The following is a 17,263-nucleotide window of genomic DNA, read 5'->3' as shown; positions in this document are numbered from 1 at the left end:
TATTATTATTATTACAGATAAGAAATATTTCATTTCATTTCTCTATTAGTTATCACTTCTCTGAATATTCTGATATGCTTCCCCATTGCTAATCATGTAGTTGAAAAACATTTTTAAAGTGTTAATCTCCTTTTTCTTTTTAAATATTGGATTAGGTTTGTTGTTTGCCTCTGGCTGAGCTCCCTGGATAACTTTTTTTAATATGTTGATTCCCAAGGGAAACATCTATCTGCAATATTACCTTTTAAGCCTGGGTTTGTTTGGGTTTTTTTTTTCTGTTTCAGGAAGAAGAAAAGTCAAGAAATGTCTGCCAATTTAAAATACCTTTCCTTGGGCATCCTGGTTTTTCAGACCACAAGTTTAGTCTTGACCATGCGTTATTCTCGGACACTGAAAGAAGAAGGACCTCGTTACTTATCCTCTACTGCAGTAGTTATTGCTGAACTTCTGAAGATTTTGGCCTGTGTTCTGTTGGTCTACAAAGACAGCCGTATGTGTCAAATTTTGCACCAAGTAATTTTCCTAATCAATATGCTGTATTGTAGTGGCAACTGCAAAGCAGCCATGTGAGTACAGGCATACAACAAAGCATTTACCTTCTCGTGTAGGAAATAGTCTTGGAAAGACACTAATCATACTTCACTCCTCATCACACGATACAAGATACTGTATACTTGCTGAAGAGGGTTCTCTTTAAAGAATGTGGATACTGAGGAGCGCAAGAATAAATTTTCTACTAACAGCTTGAAGCTTGTGTTTGCTCAGGCATTTTAAGAAATTCATATGTAGAAGTAGGAAAAAATGAAAAGCTTTAAGTGTGTCCAAAGCATGAATGACAATTTAGAAGCCTATAATAAACAGTAGATGCAGAAGGGAGGAAGCAATTCCATTACTACAGGAAGAAGCAGAGTTTTAAGCTCAAAAAAAGTATATTCAGATTTACTCTAGGTCTTATTTTGTACATCTTATACTGAATTTATCTGGTTCCTTGACATATATGTTTGATCTTCAACAGCTTGAAAATATCATTGTATATGCATAAATATTGATGACTCTGTAGGCTTCTAAATGTGCAGTTTTTAGGTGATACTCCTTAACATATCATCTTCAAGTACTGATATGGTTTCAATGAGTTTTACTTAAAGTATTTTGAATAATTGTTCTAGTTCTGATATTCCAGGCTACAGGAAGACACTTTGCAGCCTTTTTTTCTTACATATATGAGGCTTATGAAAGTCAAACAAACATAGATAGTATTTTGAGGTCTTGATAGCAGTGATAGCTATAAAAAGGGGGCAACAATCTTTAAGAACAGAACATTGCTACATCTCTTTTTTTTTTTCCTCCTTTTAGTAAATGTCTATTTCTTTTATTGTTTCTTTGGGTAGAGTGCAATTTACAGACTCTGAACAGAGTGCTACATGATGAAATCCTTAATAAACCCATGGAAACTCTTAAACTTGCTATTCCTTCAGGAATTTATACTCTTCAGAATAACTTGCTGTATGTAGCATTGTCAAACCTAGATGCAGCCACATACCAGGTATTGTACATTTGGATTTCTCTGTAAGTTTCAAAAAACCCCATGAATTATGTGGTAGTAACTCTTCTGGGTTCTTCTAGGTTACATACCAACTGAAAATTCTTACCACAGCATTGTTTTCTGTGTCCATGTTGAGCAAGAAATTGGGTGTATACCAGTGGCTTTCATTAGTGATATTGATGACGGGAGTGGCATTTGTGCAGGTAAATATTAACAGGTGGTTTGTGTTTACTTAATGTATTTATTCAAGGAACATGGATATCTGTACTGGTTATACAGCTTTCTGATTCTACCAGCTGCACACGAGTGCCAGAGTGTGGTCAGGAGCTATGAATCACAGCTGGCCAGGGCTGGAGGACACCAGAAACGTTCAAAGGCCGAAGATAACACCTCTTTTGTGTCCCAGTGCTCTACCGTAGCATGTGACGGGGCCTCTGGAGCAACCTGCAAATAACAGTGAGAGCAGTATTTATTAGCATGCTTCTTCAGACACTAGGGATTCACTGATCTTCTGTGCCAGCACAATCCTGCTGCTCACCTTGTGATACGGTTCCAGCATGGCAAATTTACTTGAACTGTTTCAAGAGGCAAACTTGGTCTCTGTTCTAAATAGTGCAGGTACAGGAGTTTGTAGTTTTCAGAGGGCAGGATCATGGGATGAGACTATTCTAAGAATTTTTAGCAGATTTTAGCATATCCTAGAAATTTTTATTTTAAAACTTAAGGATTTGAAAAAATTTGGAGGATTAAATTTTATAGAATTTTCAAATTTAATAATTGAAAATGAGAACAAAACATTCTGAGAGTAATTAACAGACTCTTCAGTATGTTTTTGTCTATGGCATTGCATTTTATTCTGTTAGCATTAGATGTATTGCAGGATTTAGCTTCATAAATTTCAGCTTGTTTTAGTCATCTGCACAATCACTGAAGAGGGGCACATGCAAAAGACAATTCACCCCATCTTAAAACCAGCTGCTGTAAATGGGTTTCTAACTGTGCTTACATTTGTAAGGTAACTAACTGTTGGGTGGCAAAAGTTGGTGACTGTGAATGACCGTGAGTCATGCTGGGATTCAGAAACAGTTCCGGCTTACAAAACATGAATCCTGGACCTGTTTAAATTGATGGGTATTCTCCCAGTTCAGGCACAATTTTACTCCTTACAAATACGTAGAAAGAAAAATTATGGCTTTGCAGTCCTTTAAAAGTATTTATGGTGCAAGGTACAAAACTTGACAGGCATGTGATTGTTTTTAGTAACTGTTACTGTTGTTAGAAAACAAATTTGCATTTTATAGATGCTCATGACTTGATTTTATCAGTGAATTTGTATAATTGTTTTTACATCCAGTGGCCTTCAGACTCTCAAGGAACAGCTGCTAAGGAACATTCAGCATGATGTCAGTTTGTAGGCCTGATCGCAGTTCTGATAGCATGCTTTTCTAGTGGATTTGCTGGGGTTTATTTTGAGAAAATTTTAAAGGAAACTAAGCAGTCTGTGTGGATCAGAAACATTCAGCTTGGTAAGTTTAATTTTAGTCATCTCTTGGAGATACTGCGTTCTGAAGAATTAAGATAAATGTGCAAAATATATATATAAATAAAAAATATCACCAACATTTTAGTATTCTCCATAAAAATACTTTTAAAACCAAGAGTATAAACTCTGCTAGATAGAATTCTAGCAGTTGCTTTCTGATCTCAACCTAGTTCTTGATTTAACTTGCTTATAGAGTGTCTGTAAGTTTGTACAGAATCTGTCGATGGAATTTGTATTTAAAATTTTCTAAAGAATGTTATATTATGCAGGATTCTTTGTATCCTCTGTGTTTAAAAATGATAGTCTTTTGCACTAATTCATAAGATCTGATAAATATAGATAGTATTCCTTTTTCCTTTTTTTTTAACTTTTTTTAGAGAATATAGGAACAATAAAAATATGTTTCTAAATGTTTTGAGATGTTTTAAAATTAACTTTTTTTTCTCTCATGTCTGGGTAAGCAGGTTTTTATAGGTTGGCACCTTTAATGCAAAAAAACCTGCTTGCTTTGTGAATGAAGTTGAGGTAATGTATGAGGGAATGAATTATTTCAGTACAAAGGTCAGTTGGTTTCAGTTGTCTGTATAATCACTGGAGAGAGGCATATGCAAAAGGCAATTCATCTTAACTATTTTAATGCCCTTACCTATTGTCAGTAAGAGAATACCTTCTATTTCCAAAGTAGTTCTGGGTCTTCTAGACCCTAGATATTAATGGCGACAGAGTTGATCCATTTTCCTGAATGAGTTTTCCCTCACCCCAAAGCAATCTTGTCCAGTTGATAGGGTTGGAAATGTGACATCAGCAATATCCTTTTGTTCCTGTTTTGCAACAGAAACAGAACTTATTGTTAGAGTTGCCCTTCTTTCTCTACTGGAATCCCTCTAGTCTTCACCTGTAGGCAATAATTATTTATTGCATATCTGAGTAAATGCTTTCAGCAGAATTTGAACTTTCCAGCACCTTAGAACGGACTCTTGATCAAATCCACGGTACTGTAGAATTAAGTCATGAGGATGATTTAGTGGATCAGGGCTGTGTACTGAGTCTGGTAGAATATAACGAAGTACCATAAAAACCAGGAGGTGGTGTAGTTTTTTTTGTAATTACATAGTTGGTCAAAAACTGGTATGGTCCAAAATGTCTGAATACAAGCAATATTTTTTCCTTTCTTTTCCTGCTGCTGTCTTTTAATTATAAATGGTTTCAGTTAAAAACGCAGGACTGCATTTTGATTATATTTTAATATTTTTACATGTCCATAATGTTTTGAAACTTGAGGATAGAGAAGGGGATCTAAACCTCTACGTACTATCTGCTGGTACTTATTGAAGTTGTGTATATTAAAACTAAGTTTTCTTGAACAGGGTGTAGGGGATACATCAGGAAAGGTTATGTTAGGGAATTTTGGAGGCAGAGAAGAGTGGGTGGCTGGGGCTTGGTCCAGGATTTAAGGTAAGATTTGTGGCTCTGGATGGAGCTACAATGTAAAATCCGTTGCCAAGGAAAGCTGATTATTACTACTCTCAATTTCCATGCTAAAAGCGCTTTGGTGGGCAGCAATGCAGATATCTGAAACAATTTCCAGTTAAACATTCGTAATTGTTGAAAAATCAATGATTTCTTCTAAAACATTCTTCAGATTTTTCTACAGTGCACAAAAGTATGTGTGGGAAAAAAAAAAAAAGAGTTCACTAGTTTGATAGTTGGCCTGGTCATATGTTGAATATTCCAGTAATTGCTTTGTGAAAACAATGAGATCAGAACAGACTGCGTCTAAACACAAACTGTTCAAGGTAATGAATAACTAGGACTGTGATATATGAAGACATAAATGTCTAATAATAGTGAGAATCGAATTACCTGATTTTTTTTTTTTTTTTGTCAGTGAGCTTAATTTGCCTCAATACAAAACTCAGTAGACTGTTTACTATTAAGGTTGTTTTCAGTTCAAAATTGAAATTAATTTTGTGATATTGCATAGAGGGTTTCCTGATAACAGCTTTTAGAAAATATTTAAAACATGAAATCACAATTTCAAAAATACGTTAGTGTATCCTTTCTGCAAGTGCAAGATAGTTGCCCGCTTAAGACACTGTGTATCATTCAGGAGCAAGTCAGTCATAAGCAAGAGGTTTGAAATAGAGCTTTTCTTAAAACACAAACAACAAAAACCATACGTCCAACCTGGTTTTAGTTTTCATATCTGTAGAGAATTATTAGAACTGTAGAAAAAATTGGAAAACATATTTGAATAACTGTTGCAAAATTCAGTTTTTAATGCATACCAGTATCATATTAGGGGTGTATGAATAGTTGTTTTTATTTATTTATTTTAGCAGATCAATTGGAAAATAGAAGTAATTGCTTTAATCTGAATGAAACCTAAATTTTTAATTATGTCTACAAAAAGAATTATTTCTTGTCAAACGGAAGGTTTTATTTTGTTCAGAACAATGTCGCCCTTTTCAGATGCAAAGAAACACGATGAAAATAGAGGTCAGCTTTTCACAGAAAAGGAATGGAAAAAATGTTCCCTTTTCTGCTCAGGACTAGAGCCTCCATCCGTCACAGAGGAGGTGCTTGCATTACTTCCATGCCTGAGGGGATTAGGAAAAGTGTGCTGTCTGATAGAAGAACACTATACTCACCAAATTATAAAACTTAATCTCATCTCAATTTCTTCTTTTGACATTAAGTCTCTACTAGTAAACATTCGTGGTGTTTGAGACTGGTTCAGAAGAATCCCACTTCCAAGATCCTTGTCTGAATTGGCGAACTGATAAGTCCCGCTCTTGCTACGTCAGCGACCATCTCCTCCACTGAAAGTCTTCCCTGTTTTTCTCTCCAGGTTATAGTGTGACTTCAGCCTTCAGTCATGACTAGTTTTGGGAAACCTGAAATTGTGTTTAAGTGAATTTTGCTATATGCCATAAACAAAAATCACCCCATTCCGGTAGAAAGCAATGGAAGATAAGTATATAAGAATGTCCTAACGGAAACAGTCAAAAGTTGTTATAAGTGTGGAAAAAAGCTTTTAAAAGAGAGTATCTGTCTGAACACTGACTGCATTTGAACGTGATGGTATTGCAAGTAGCAGTCCTATTTTAAAATCGGATATATGTGAGCAGTCCTTGAGGACAAGGAACCTGTTTGCATGTTTTTCACCTGAAGCTTTTAAATCAATCTTGTACTTTCAGGATTTTTTGGTAGCATATTTGGACTGATGGGTGTATACATTTATGACGGAGAACAACTGTCAAAGAATGGATTTTTTCAAGGATACAATAAACTTACTTGGATAGTTGTTGTTTTACAGGTGAGATACCTTGTGTCACATGTTTCTGTGAATTTTAGTCTTCTATAAATGAGTGGGGAAACAATGAGTGCCGTTGAAGCTACTGAGAATTCTGTAGTCAAAAGTCTGATCTATCACTATTAGAATAAACTTCTAAATAAAAACCTGGAAAATATATAGCAAATATATAACTAAGTATTGTGCAACATAAAAGCATGTAAGTGTTATTTCTTTTGCAATGTTTTAAAAAAAAAAAAAGCCCTTCCTCCTGTGGCTAAAAATGTATAGTACAAGCATTTCCACTAATTTAATGATGGTAGCATGATCAACAGTTTCTTTAATGGGGAAAGAAGAACTCTTCCAGTATTTATCTTCAACGGTGCATATCCGTAACATAAAATAAATGTAATGCTCCTAAACGTAGATAAAAGTTTTTCCTAAAGTAAGCACATGTTGTTAAAATAGCTGCTCTCAGTGGAATTAGCAGGTTGCAAACCCAAACCTCAATATTTTTCAGGCACTTGGAGGGCTGGTGATTGCTGCTGTTATAAAATATGCAGACAACATTTTAAAGGGATTTGCAACTTCTCTCTCTATTATACTGTCAACGTTGATCTCCTATTTCTGGCTGCAAGACTTTGTCCCTACAAGGTAAGAATTATTTTCCGTGTATGCTGAAAAAAAGAAAAGTAGTTGAAAACTTAATGCTTGCCAGATAATAACTGCAAAAAATAAATAAAAAAACAGTCCAAGCCACGCTTTTAGAATGTTTAGATACAACTTGCACATAAAAGTTTAGTTTCATCACATACCATAACAAATACTTAATTTTTTCAGTATAGTTGGCAAGATTAAATTTTCTGTAAGATACAGCCCCCCACAGGTCAGGAATAACTGAATCTGAAGTCTTGGCTTTTGACGAACCACTCTCTAGCCGGCTCTCTGTCCCTTTCTCTCCTTCTCCTCCCTACCCGACCTCCCTCAGTTCCTTCAGCTCCTACTTTGCCTTCATGCTGAAGCCAGTCCTCTTGGGTGCTGGCGCTTCCCTTGCCCTGCCTTTGGCTCTGCTCTTTGCACTGGTCTCCCATCTGCTGGCTGTTCTGAGTAAGACCGTGACAAAGGGGTTGCCTGTCTCCTCTTGTCTCTTTGTCCTCTAAATGGACAGATCTTCCACAAGTCACCTCGTTGCAAGAGGACTTAGGGCTGAACGATGATAATGGCGATCATCTCTTTATACGGGTTTTCATCCAATCTCAAAACAGTCTCTAAAAGAGATAATTGCGATCGTACACACGTGGAAGTTACGCTATAGCAATTAGTTGCCCGAGGACACCCAGAAGCCCAAAGGCAGAGCTTTTTTCTAAACAATACCATATTTATTAGTGAAAACACTCAACCGAGAAAGCGAGAAAAAGGCTTGCTATGTGCTTCTAGGCCCAATATGCTGTGTGCTGACATTTTGTGAATCAGATTTTAGTAGCACTGTGCACTGCGGGTTTTGTACTTGGGTAAGGTTCTGGAATAGTGCTTGTCTTGGCAGTGCGTGTTAATACATGGAGTGTAGAAGTAATACTCCAATACATGGAGTGTAGAAGTAATACTCCAACTTTCCAGATATATTAATAGGATTTTGCTTACAATTGACCTACACTCCTCCCCTGTGTTACACATAATCATAGTATAAAAATATTTTTAATAATATTTACAACTTTTGTATCTGATACAAAGAAAGATCTTTTTATCTAAAAGTAGTATTTGCAACATTAGCAGGATTTTACTTAAACATTCAAAAAAGGAAGTAGAACAGCTATTTAGGCTTAAAAAGTGGAAGACATTCAACTTAAATTATAAGTAGCCTATACTTGTCCTATTAAAACAAATGTAGAAAGTGGTTTAAGAATTTCTGTGTGCTCAAATGGAAAATTAATAAGTAACTTAACAGCTTCTGCAAACATGGTGAAAATGGAAACAGCGGTAAATAATTAAATGAGATGGAGCCAGCTAGCAGCAAGTAGAACTTGAAGCCATCTCATTTAATAAAACTTGATTAACTTGAGTTAAGCAAACTTAATCTTCAGTAGCTTGCTTATACCAACTGAATTTATTTGAACTGAAACTGAGTAATTGTTCCTGTCGCTTAAACAAACATTTTTGATGGGGATGATAGATGTAAAATACTTAAGTGCTTGAATGTGTTGCAGTGGGTCATGTGCAGAAGTAGGCTAACTGTATTCTCTGAAGTATTATCATGTCATGTGCCACAGTTTTTTTTAGTGTTTGGTTCAGAAGATCAAATTGTCAACTTTGTCATGTCTTTATGACAAGGTTCTTTTCGAAAATGTATGCTGATTGTCTGTTGGCTTTGGATATTTTGTTTCAGACTTTTAACTATCAAAACAACTTGAAAGGCCCATATGTCACAATACAAAAGATGCCTTTATTATCTTTTCCTTATATAAATCTTTATGTATCTGCCAAAAATTAGATTACATTGACTTGCAGATTGGTTCTTGGGCAACAGTAATTTGTTTTGACATAAGCTTTGGGCTTCAAAGCAGACACAAGTCCAGCAACATGATGTACGCAAGATGTTAAAAATGGCTGGGTAACCACGGTAGTTGCACTTCTTTAGCTTCTGCTTGCATTTTGCACAGAGCTTTAGGCAAAAGGGGGGGGGGGAGGATTGGTCTGATTACTTTTGACAATTGTTTCATGGAGCTATAATTTTAATTTTCAGAATATGTCAGTATAATTATACATTATTTTGTGGATGTAATTTTCTTATTTCAACTTATTCCTGCATCCTTCTATAATAAATATATATGCAAATTATTTTGTTCTTTGTAAAGTGGACAGATATAATTTATCTTTCTGTGTTCCCACAGGAAGAAGTCCGTTCTTTTGATTGTATTACATAAATAAAATTGCATCAACTAAAACGAGCTAACTTTTTTTTTTTCCCCCCATCCCTATTCTATTCAGTGTCTTTTTCTTCGGAGCCGTCCTTGTAATAGCAGCTACTTTCCTATACGGTTATGATCCCAAACCTGCAGGAAATCCCATTAAAGCGTAGCAGACTTCCTCATCAGCCTGCTTCTCAAGACCATGCACTGGGGGCCTTGCTAACGATGGTGTGTGGGAAGTGTCATTGTGCACTGCAAGGAAAGGATTACTGCCCTGAATCTGTTGAAGAAATGCTTATGAGTAGTTTTGAACAGCCAGATGGGTTAAAGGTCGTCGATGATACTGTTTGTAACTGAAAACAAAACAAAAACTGGCAGGGGGAATGCCCAGTGCAACTTGCTAATAAAAACTTGAAAGGAACAAAAAGTTTCCAAGAAACTGCAATTAGGAATGTTTACAGCTTTGACTGGGATTGTGTCAAAAGAATTTACTGTATTGACTGCTGCAGAAATAATGTCCTATGCACTCTTTGAAAGAGCACATGACAACATTGTCAGATTGTATGTTTTTGCAATTTGACTATATTTAATCTTAGTAAATATGTTTTTAACTGTTTGTCTGTTTACATGAAATCAGCTGAATACACATCATAGTTCTAAAGTGATGGTTCTAATTAGATATTCCTTATTAAAACTGTGAAGATTGAAGTATGATTGAAAGACACTTTCACAATATCAAATATTTTTATATTTTTAGAAGGCTGATTTAATAACAGAAATCTGTGTTCTGTTGCTTATATAAAACTATTGTAAGAATGTTAACATTCTCACCTAAGTACACAAAGGCAGAAATTCCGAGTGAAAGCTGGAAATCTGTGGTGGTACTCCAGCCTTCATCAGGATAGCCTGTAGTGTTCCAAGAGACGCAGTAACTCTGTGAACACAGGCCGGAGGTTACTGCACTAGCCTGGCACTAAGAGTAGGGTTCTGATGGAGTGCTTGCTCGGATGTGATGTTCATTCTTTTTATTTTTATTGATTACAAATCAACTCGTTGGTAGAACCTTTAAAGTTGTTTTTATGCTTTAAATATCCTCTGGGGATTTTTTTAACCACAATTTAAAAAAAAAAGCCCATAATAAACATTTTAAATGCATTATTGTTGTCTGTAACAGCTCCATCTGGAGCTATTATGGTATATCATCTGTATACTGTACTGTACTTTATTACAGAGGTGTTTTTTAAACGAGTGTTGTTTACTCATGAACTCTCCAAGGCGCTTTCAGTACATTTCTATGTAATGGCTTAATTAGAGAATTTCTTTTATTATTATTATTATTATTTTGTTCTGGAACTCCTTGAGCCAGAAATGGGTTGTCTGGAGCTATTCCGTCTACTAGTGGAATTACTTTAATAGGAAACATGATAAAAAAGTAATTAATTGTGCAATAGGTAAATATAAAAGCATACTGTTTAAAACCAAAAAAAAGCTTCGCAAAGAAACCTAGATGCGATTAGAACTTAGATCAGTTATACTGTTACGAACACTTCACTTGTTGAAGTATTTGCATATAGCCAGAAACACCAAAAAAAATGCCAGAACTAATAAACGAAAAAAGCTGTCTTAAAAATCACTTGTTTTCAGGAGACCTATTCACAATGGATATTAACGTAGAGTGACTTCTTAGCCACGTTACACTTGTAAAGGTAAAGATCTATACAAAAACATATCAATAGTCCCTTACCTGTAGAACAGCAAGTGGTAAAAATGTGTGATTTCCTTTTTTTTCCCCCTCACGCTCTTTCTCAGTGCTGTCTTGCGCTAATGAACACGTTGTGAAGAGAGGTGTTTTTAAAATGTTCACCACAGTACCTCATCCTCTTTTCCACCTTTTAGTGGTGGATTGACAAGGAGATTCTGTACGAGTGCCCTGAGATTTTTTTAATGAAGTACTGTAAATGGGAAAGGAAAAATTCCACTTACGTCAGCCAAGTAAAAATAGTGTTTTCCTTCTGTTGGCAATGACATGGATTATCAACTTTTTGTTTGTTTATCGTATCAGAGCAAGACATTAAAGACGTTTCAGAGTTATGCCAAGGGCTTGCTAAGCTTTGTGAATTGTGAATCCGTCCCAGCATGCCGTAATTGCAGGAGCTCTGCTACTCGGAAGTCAAAACTATCTCCTATTACCCTAAATTGGCATTCTATGTTAATATTAAACCTTTTACCTGTAACACTCAATGTGACAAAATCTTTGAAAAATTGCATTTAGTCATTTCGGCACTGAAATACCACACGAGGTAAGATACATACAGCAGTGGCTCGCAGCGTCGCTTAGTGTAGAACGGGAAGCGCGTGACTCTGAAATGATCTGAGAAGTGTTGGTGGTCATATCTGAATTGGAGTTTGGCCTACTCCATAGTACTTTTAATTTCATGAATCACGGTAGTGGGAACGTTCAGGTGATACAATTGGTTACTTCCTCGAGGAATTTCTCCAAAAAATGTAAGAAGTGGATTGAGAACACTTTAAAGCTGGTTGCACAGGAAGGGACCAAATAGGCCAAATAATCGCCACATTGCTGGAGTTCTGTGACATAACCCCCCGTTTTAGCACTTCAGGTGTACCTGTCGGTAGCTGTCAACAAGGATCAGTCTGAAGGAGAGAACAGGAGTACGTGCTCTTTGCTTTTGAATAGGATGTCATACAGCTTTGGAAAACAGTGATCTACTGCACCGCCCGTAGATGGGTGACTCTTCCACGCTTTCAATTTACAGTTCCATTAAATTTTCCAGTAGAGGGATAGATCTCGTCATATACTTGTTGCTGGAAGGGAAATACGAATTTGCATTTTTAGCTCTCTTCCCTTAGCCCTTTACAGGCTAAGGAAAGACTCTCGGCTGAGACCCTCCAGGCTGAAAAGCGTTATTCTAGACGGAGGGAAGACAGCGTATGTTTCTTGAGAACAGAAGGGATTTGAGGAGGGTTTACTGAGTTCTGTAACCTTCGCGATCTCAGAGCATACGCACATTTTCTCATTGAGATACTTTTTGTATCTGGATTTTGAAATTTAAAAAAGGCAGTTTTAAGTCTGTAACTCATTAACTAACCAAAGAAGCATAGCTAGCACAGAGCATTGGGAAGTAGGGGATAGTGTGCTTTGAGTTTGCCCTAAATGCGATCTAGGAGTCTTAACTTTCCAAAAATAAACCTGTCTCTCTCAACTGTTTTTCTGATTTTTAGACAATGGGTTTGTTAGTTTAGTTGTATATTTAGGAGGCTAACCTATACTTAGCAGAATTTTATTTAAATATTTATAAAGTTATAGCTAGGTATTTATTTGCAATAACTTGAATTGGTTGCTTTTTTTTTTTAAGACTTGCATAATGGGAGTATACTAGTATTTATTGAATACTTGGATATTTGGTAGTTTTATTTGAGAATCTCTGGGATGCACAATAAATGGTCAAAGAACAATAAACTTAGAACGATCTTCAAAGCAAAACAAATCAGCAGTTCAGTGGTGAAAAATCTCGGGTCTAATAAAGTAAGATAAATTTTTCTTTAAACGTTGTATTTCTGTGCTATCCGCAAGTGCCCAATAATCTTTTTTCTCAAAGAACTCAGATAATTTTACAGTTCTATTCAACTTCTTTGTTTTAGACAAACTATAAGAAAACTTTCCTTCTTGTTTGCTTTAATAATGGTTAGATTAATGTTCTAGAACCGACTTCTACAAGATAACACCTGGGGGTTTTTACTGTAACTTTTTAGGAACTATTGTTTTATTTTTCCTCAGAAGAGCAATCTTACTGTGGTAGCGTATGCTGGTGTTTCAGTTACTCATACAGTCCTCTCACAGATTTTCAGAAGTACGTAATTGTTTTGTGTTCTTAACTTATTTTTACGGCTGTAATTCAAAAGACTGTAATGGGTTTTGTTAAATTGTTTTAAAATTGATAAATGAAACGTTGGCGTTTCTTCTGGGTTTTGTTGTCAGTAACTTTCATATTTTAATATATTTCCTTATCGGCCGTGCATGTTCTGTTGTATTTAAGCAATCGTCATTTTCCAAATTTGAAGTTGTTGTTCATTTTCCTCCTGTTGACAGTGTTTCTTGCTGGATATTGTGAATGAGGAAGACTATTCATTGTTTTCTTCTCTGAAATCCATGTTTTGTAAGAATGAGACATTAAAAAACATTAAGGGTTTCTTTGTGTATTAGAAAGGTAATGTTTATCTATAACACGGTATTATACCGTATATGTGGTAGTGTATCATTACCTATGGTGTTCAGCTATTGTAAGAAAGGCCAAGAAGTGTTTCCTTGCCTTTGTTTTCATTGTTCTGTTCGTTTTTAATGCTGATTATTTTCCACAGGAAGTTGCTAAAGAGTTCTACTCTTTCAGGTAAGCTCATTATATGTTTTTAGATATCTAGAATTAAGATATTTTTACTGGAAAAAATGCAGGGGAAAATGCAGTAAAATAAGTGGGATTAATCAGATGGTATCTTCTGCTCTGGTTACTGTGAATCCAAATTTCTGTTCGGTTGAATTTATAACTTTTTCTAATTATTTCCCGCCAGGTGAATTTATAACTCTTTCTAGAAGCAAAAAAACTCTGTCCTGAGGTGCCGTTCAGTGCTCATTCTTGAATGTCTGCTGCACATTTGCATCCAAGAGTAGACGTGACATTTTTAACTCTTGCCTTCAACCTTCCATCATCGTTCTGACTGTAATTAGCTATATTCACTTCATTAGCAATTTATAGCTCAGTAAGAATTGCTTATATGCTAAGCATATGTTTATCTTTGGTGCCATGAGTAACACACTTACAGATTTTTGAGAGTTTGTCTTTATTGTCGATATATTTTAAATTTAATTTTAAATATACGAGCCCAAATATAAATCATGTATTCAAACTTTGTAGCAAAATTTTTAAGGTAGTCTTAGGATTTTTTTAATATGTTGATGTTGATATTTGTGTGTGATGACACTAAATACAATTCTAATATATGGTGTTTCCAGGCAGTTTGGAAACGGTTTGGTTTTTGTTTTGTTTTTTTTTTTTGCATAACACTGCTGAACTATGGAATGCATCTTACATGACTTAATGCAGTCTTTTTTTTTAATCCACATTGAGGTAAAATATTGTGGTTTTTTTCTCCTGTATGTGTCGATAATGTCACTACAGTAATAACCTGGTTAAAATTCAGCACCGGCTTTATTAAGAATATGATATAAAACTGTTTGAGAGCTTTGTAAATGAAGAGGCTTGCCTTATGCATACTTTAGCAGAAATAAAACAATGTTTTAATTAACTTTTATTATTTCAGAACATAATCTTCGGCATAATTTTCTATAAACTCTAGAAAGCTATTGTAAGATGTTTGTTAGTGGGATCTTTTAACATACAGCTTACTGAATTTTGCCAGAAATTTAATTTTGACTCAGTCTCAGACGTGCTTCTTTTTGACCGCTGTATCATGACTTCTCGTGAAGCGCATTCCAGCAGTGTTCTTGTGACTGTCTGTCTCTGCACTCTTTTGGTCTGAAACCCCCGATCTCCTCGTGCAGGACTGTGGTTCCTGAACTGGAGGTGGTGGGGAGCGTCTGGGTATCGAGTACCCAGCTATAGTATGGTGTGCAATTGTAAAACACTGTAATCCTTTCTAGAAGAGTTTTGCCACAAGTTACCAGGAGGCAGCTGGTGATTCAGTAGCTTCCCCTGCCCGCCCCCCCCACCCCCGTTTTAAATATTTAATTTTAATAGCAGTGGAAAGTACTATACAATATACCCTCTAGAATACAACACAATCTGTTGATTCGTGTTCCAATTTAGAAGCTGGGGTTTTGTATAGCTATAATTCACAATATATCAAAGACCTGAACAGAGTTCACAAACACATTGCTGTAGATGGTGGATAACATGTTTCCCTGTCCTTTCCAGAGATGTATATAATAAAATCAGGTCATTTCACCAGCTATGCACCAGCAATTTTCAGGACTCTTCATTTCTGTCAGTTCCTTTTGTCAACTCCGCTCCGATCTTAGTGATCACTAAGCGTGACTCAAACTGAAATTTTTAGGCCATTAGGTGACAGAAATGAATTATTCCTCAACTAATCAAAAGACCATAGCTGGTACAGAGTACTGGGATGCAGGGGACAGTGTTCTTCGAGTTTGGCCTCAAAGCAATCTGTAGGAGTCTTAACTGAAACCATTGAAACCATCGTCTGTCTGTGCTTTAGAATCAAGGGGTTCCCTTGGGGAGACGGCAAGTACTCTGCCCGTTTTCATTCTGCTTCCAAAAAGATGGTAGTATCTTCTACAGCTAGCAGGTACTATTATACATTTACTTTGTATAGAGAGTTGAACACTACGAGTGTTTAGATGTAACAGACAATTTTTGTTTCTCTTCTTCAGGAGATTAAAAGTTTGTCAGGAATTTGTGTCTCAGTTAAATAATGGCAGAGCGGATTATGTCAGGACTTAACGCAGGTAAGTGGAATTTGATTTTTGAAAAGGTGCAGCTGGCTGAAATTCATGACAAATTAATTGCAAAAGCAAGTCACATTTATCTAGAGTTTATTCTAAATTTAGGAATTCTTAGTTGAACCGTCTGCTCAGCCTACATGAGCAAACGATATTTAAGATGCATCTGTTTTGGGATAATGACGTCAATAACAGGGGTTGGTCTAATATAAAGGTTAATCAGCCAGGTTACAAAATGTCTTTGCTGAGATGTAGCTGTGTTAACTGTTTTACGTGAGTTCCTTCCGTGTCGTGTACATGCCTGTGTGTGACTTTCCCACCAAAATGTAACAGCACTCTCTCCAAGGAGTAGACTGGAAACCATGCCAAAATTTTAGGACCCTTCTCCTTTTCAAACAGAAGGGGTGAGAAACCCTGGAGCAGAATTGCCACATCCTCGGCATATCTTACTAAAACTTGTAACAAATGACTGATAACAGCAATGGCTGCAAACATCCTTTTTCCCCTATGGTAGCCCGGTAGATCCACATTTCGTATCACGAGCTAGAGCCTACTTGTCTCACTGGGAGACCAGAGTAGATGCATTGGCCTGAGCAGGGCTACACCTCATGAAATGCTAAATTCTTTAAAAGCTGCATTATGATAAGAGGGTGCTTGGTCTTAAGGCTAATGGTTTAACTTAAACCCACATGATCTTCAGTGGTGAGTGATTTACACCCCTTTGTTAGCGTAGTGGCGTCTGTGGTGTGAGGGAGCTAGGGTACAGCTCTGTGTGTTAGGGTTGAGGTTCAGGGTGGCAGCCGCGGCATGGACAGGGAAGATGTTAATGCGCAGCTGAGGTTTTGGGGGAAACGGGGACGTCGCAGGAGCTGGGGAGATAGGGATATGCAGCAAGAGGGCTGGAAGGTGGAGGGGCTGAGTGAAGAAGAACGTAGAGAAAACACTGGTACGTGGATGTGGCCATGGAGAGTTCTGTCTGAGATCATGAGTGTAACAGTACTGGATGTGGACAGATGTTGCTCTGTTTAGCGCTGCCAGACATCAGCGGCGAAGGACTTTTAAGCTATAAGCCACAGAGTAATTAATAACACCACGTTTCTAGAAGATTTTCTCCTCTAACGGGTATGATGCCTTGGGAAAGCCCATCCCTGTTATCTTATTACCTGCGGGCTGTGTGGTAAATCAGAACCTGACGCGGCCTGCCCCTTTCAAGTTGTTAAAGCGTTCATAAGCTAAGTTTAAAACTTGAGAGTAAGAAAGCAGAATGTCCCCAAGCTGGATTTTTAAGATGGGTTTTGTCTGTGGTTATGTACTTGGGCTCTAGAAACGGCTTTCCATGTCTAACAGGTATATCCAGCAAGAACTGCCTTCTTTTGGCTCCTTTTCTCCAGGCCCCTCAGCCGGCTCAGGGGGGGAGGAGAGGGCAGAAAACGACCCTCTAGGCTCGGTCGGGAGGGGGTAGCTCGGAGGGTCGATGCCT

General features: G+C 36.8%; 1 protein-coding gene across 1 annotated transcript; it reads left to right on the top strand.

Moving 5' to 3' along the window:
* The first annotated feature begins 291 nt into the window (after window positions 1-291).
* On the top strand, window positions 292-9,988 carry SLC35A3 (solute carrier family 35 (UDP-N-acetylglucosamine (UDP-GlcNAc) transporter), member A3). Its single transcript, XM_009333747.1, is given in 7 exon segments — window positions 292-490; window positions 1,389-1,543; window positions 1,624-1,746; window positions 2,898-3,069; window positions 6,287-6,405; window positions 6,902-7,035; window positions 9,367-9,988. Coding segments are annotated over 7 exon segments (981 nt in total). The 5' UTR covers window positions 292-303; the 3' UTR covers window positions 9,458-9,988.
* The last annotated feature ends 7,275 nt before the right edge of the window (window positions 9,989-17,263 follow it).

Source organism: Pygoscelis adeliae, unplaced genomic scaffold (assembly GCF_000699105.1).
Source record: "Pygoscelis adeliae isolate BGI_AS28 unplaced genomic scaffold, ASM69910v1 Scaffold10, whole genome shotgun sequence".
Taxonomy (NCBI): Eukaryota; Metazoa; Chordata; class Aves; order Sphenisciformes; family Spheniscidae; genus Pygoscelis; species Pygoscelis adeliae.
Note: the sequence above shows the minus strand (reverse complement) of the source record. Positions and strands in the feature narration are given on the sequence as shown.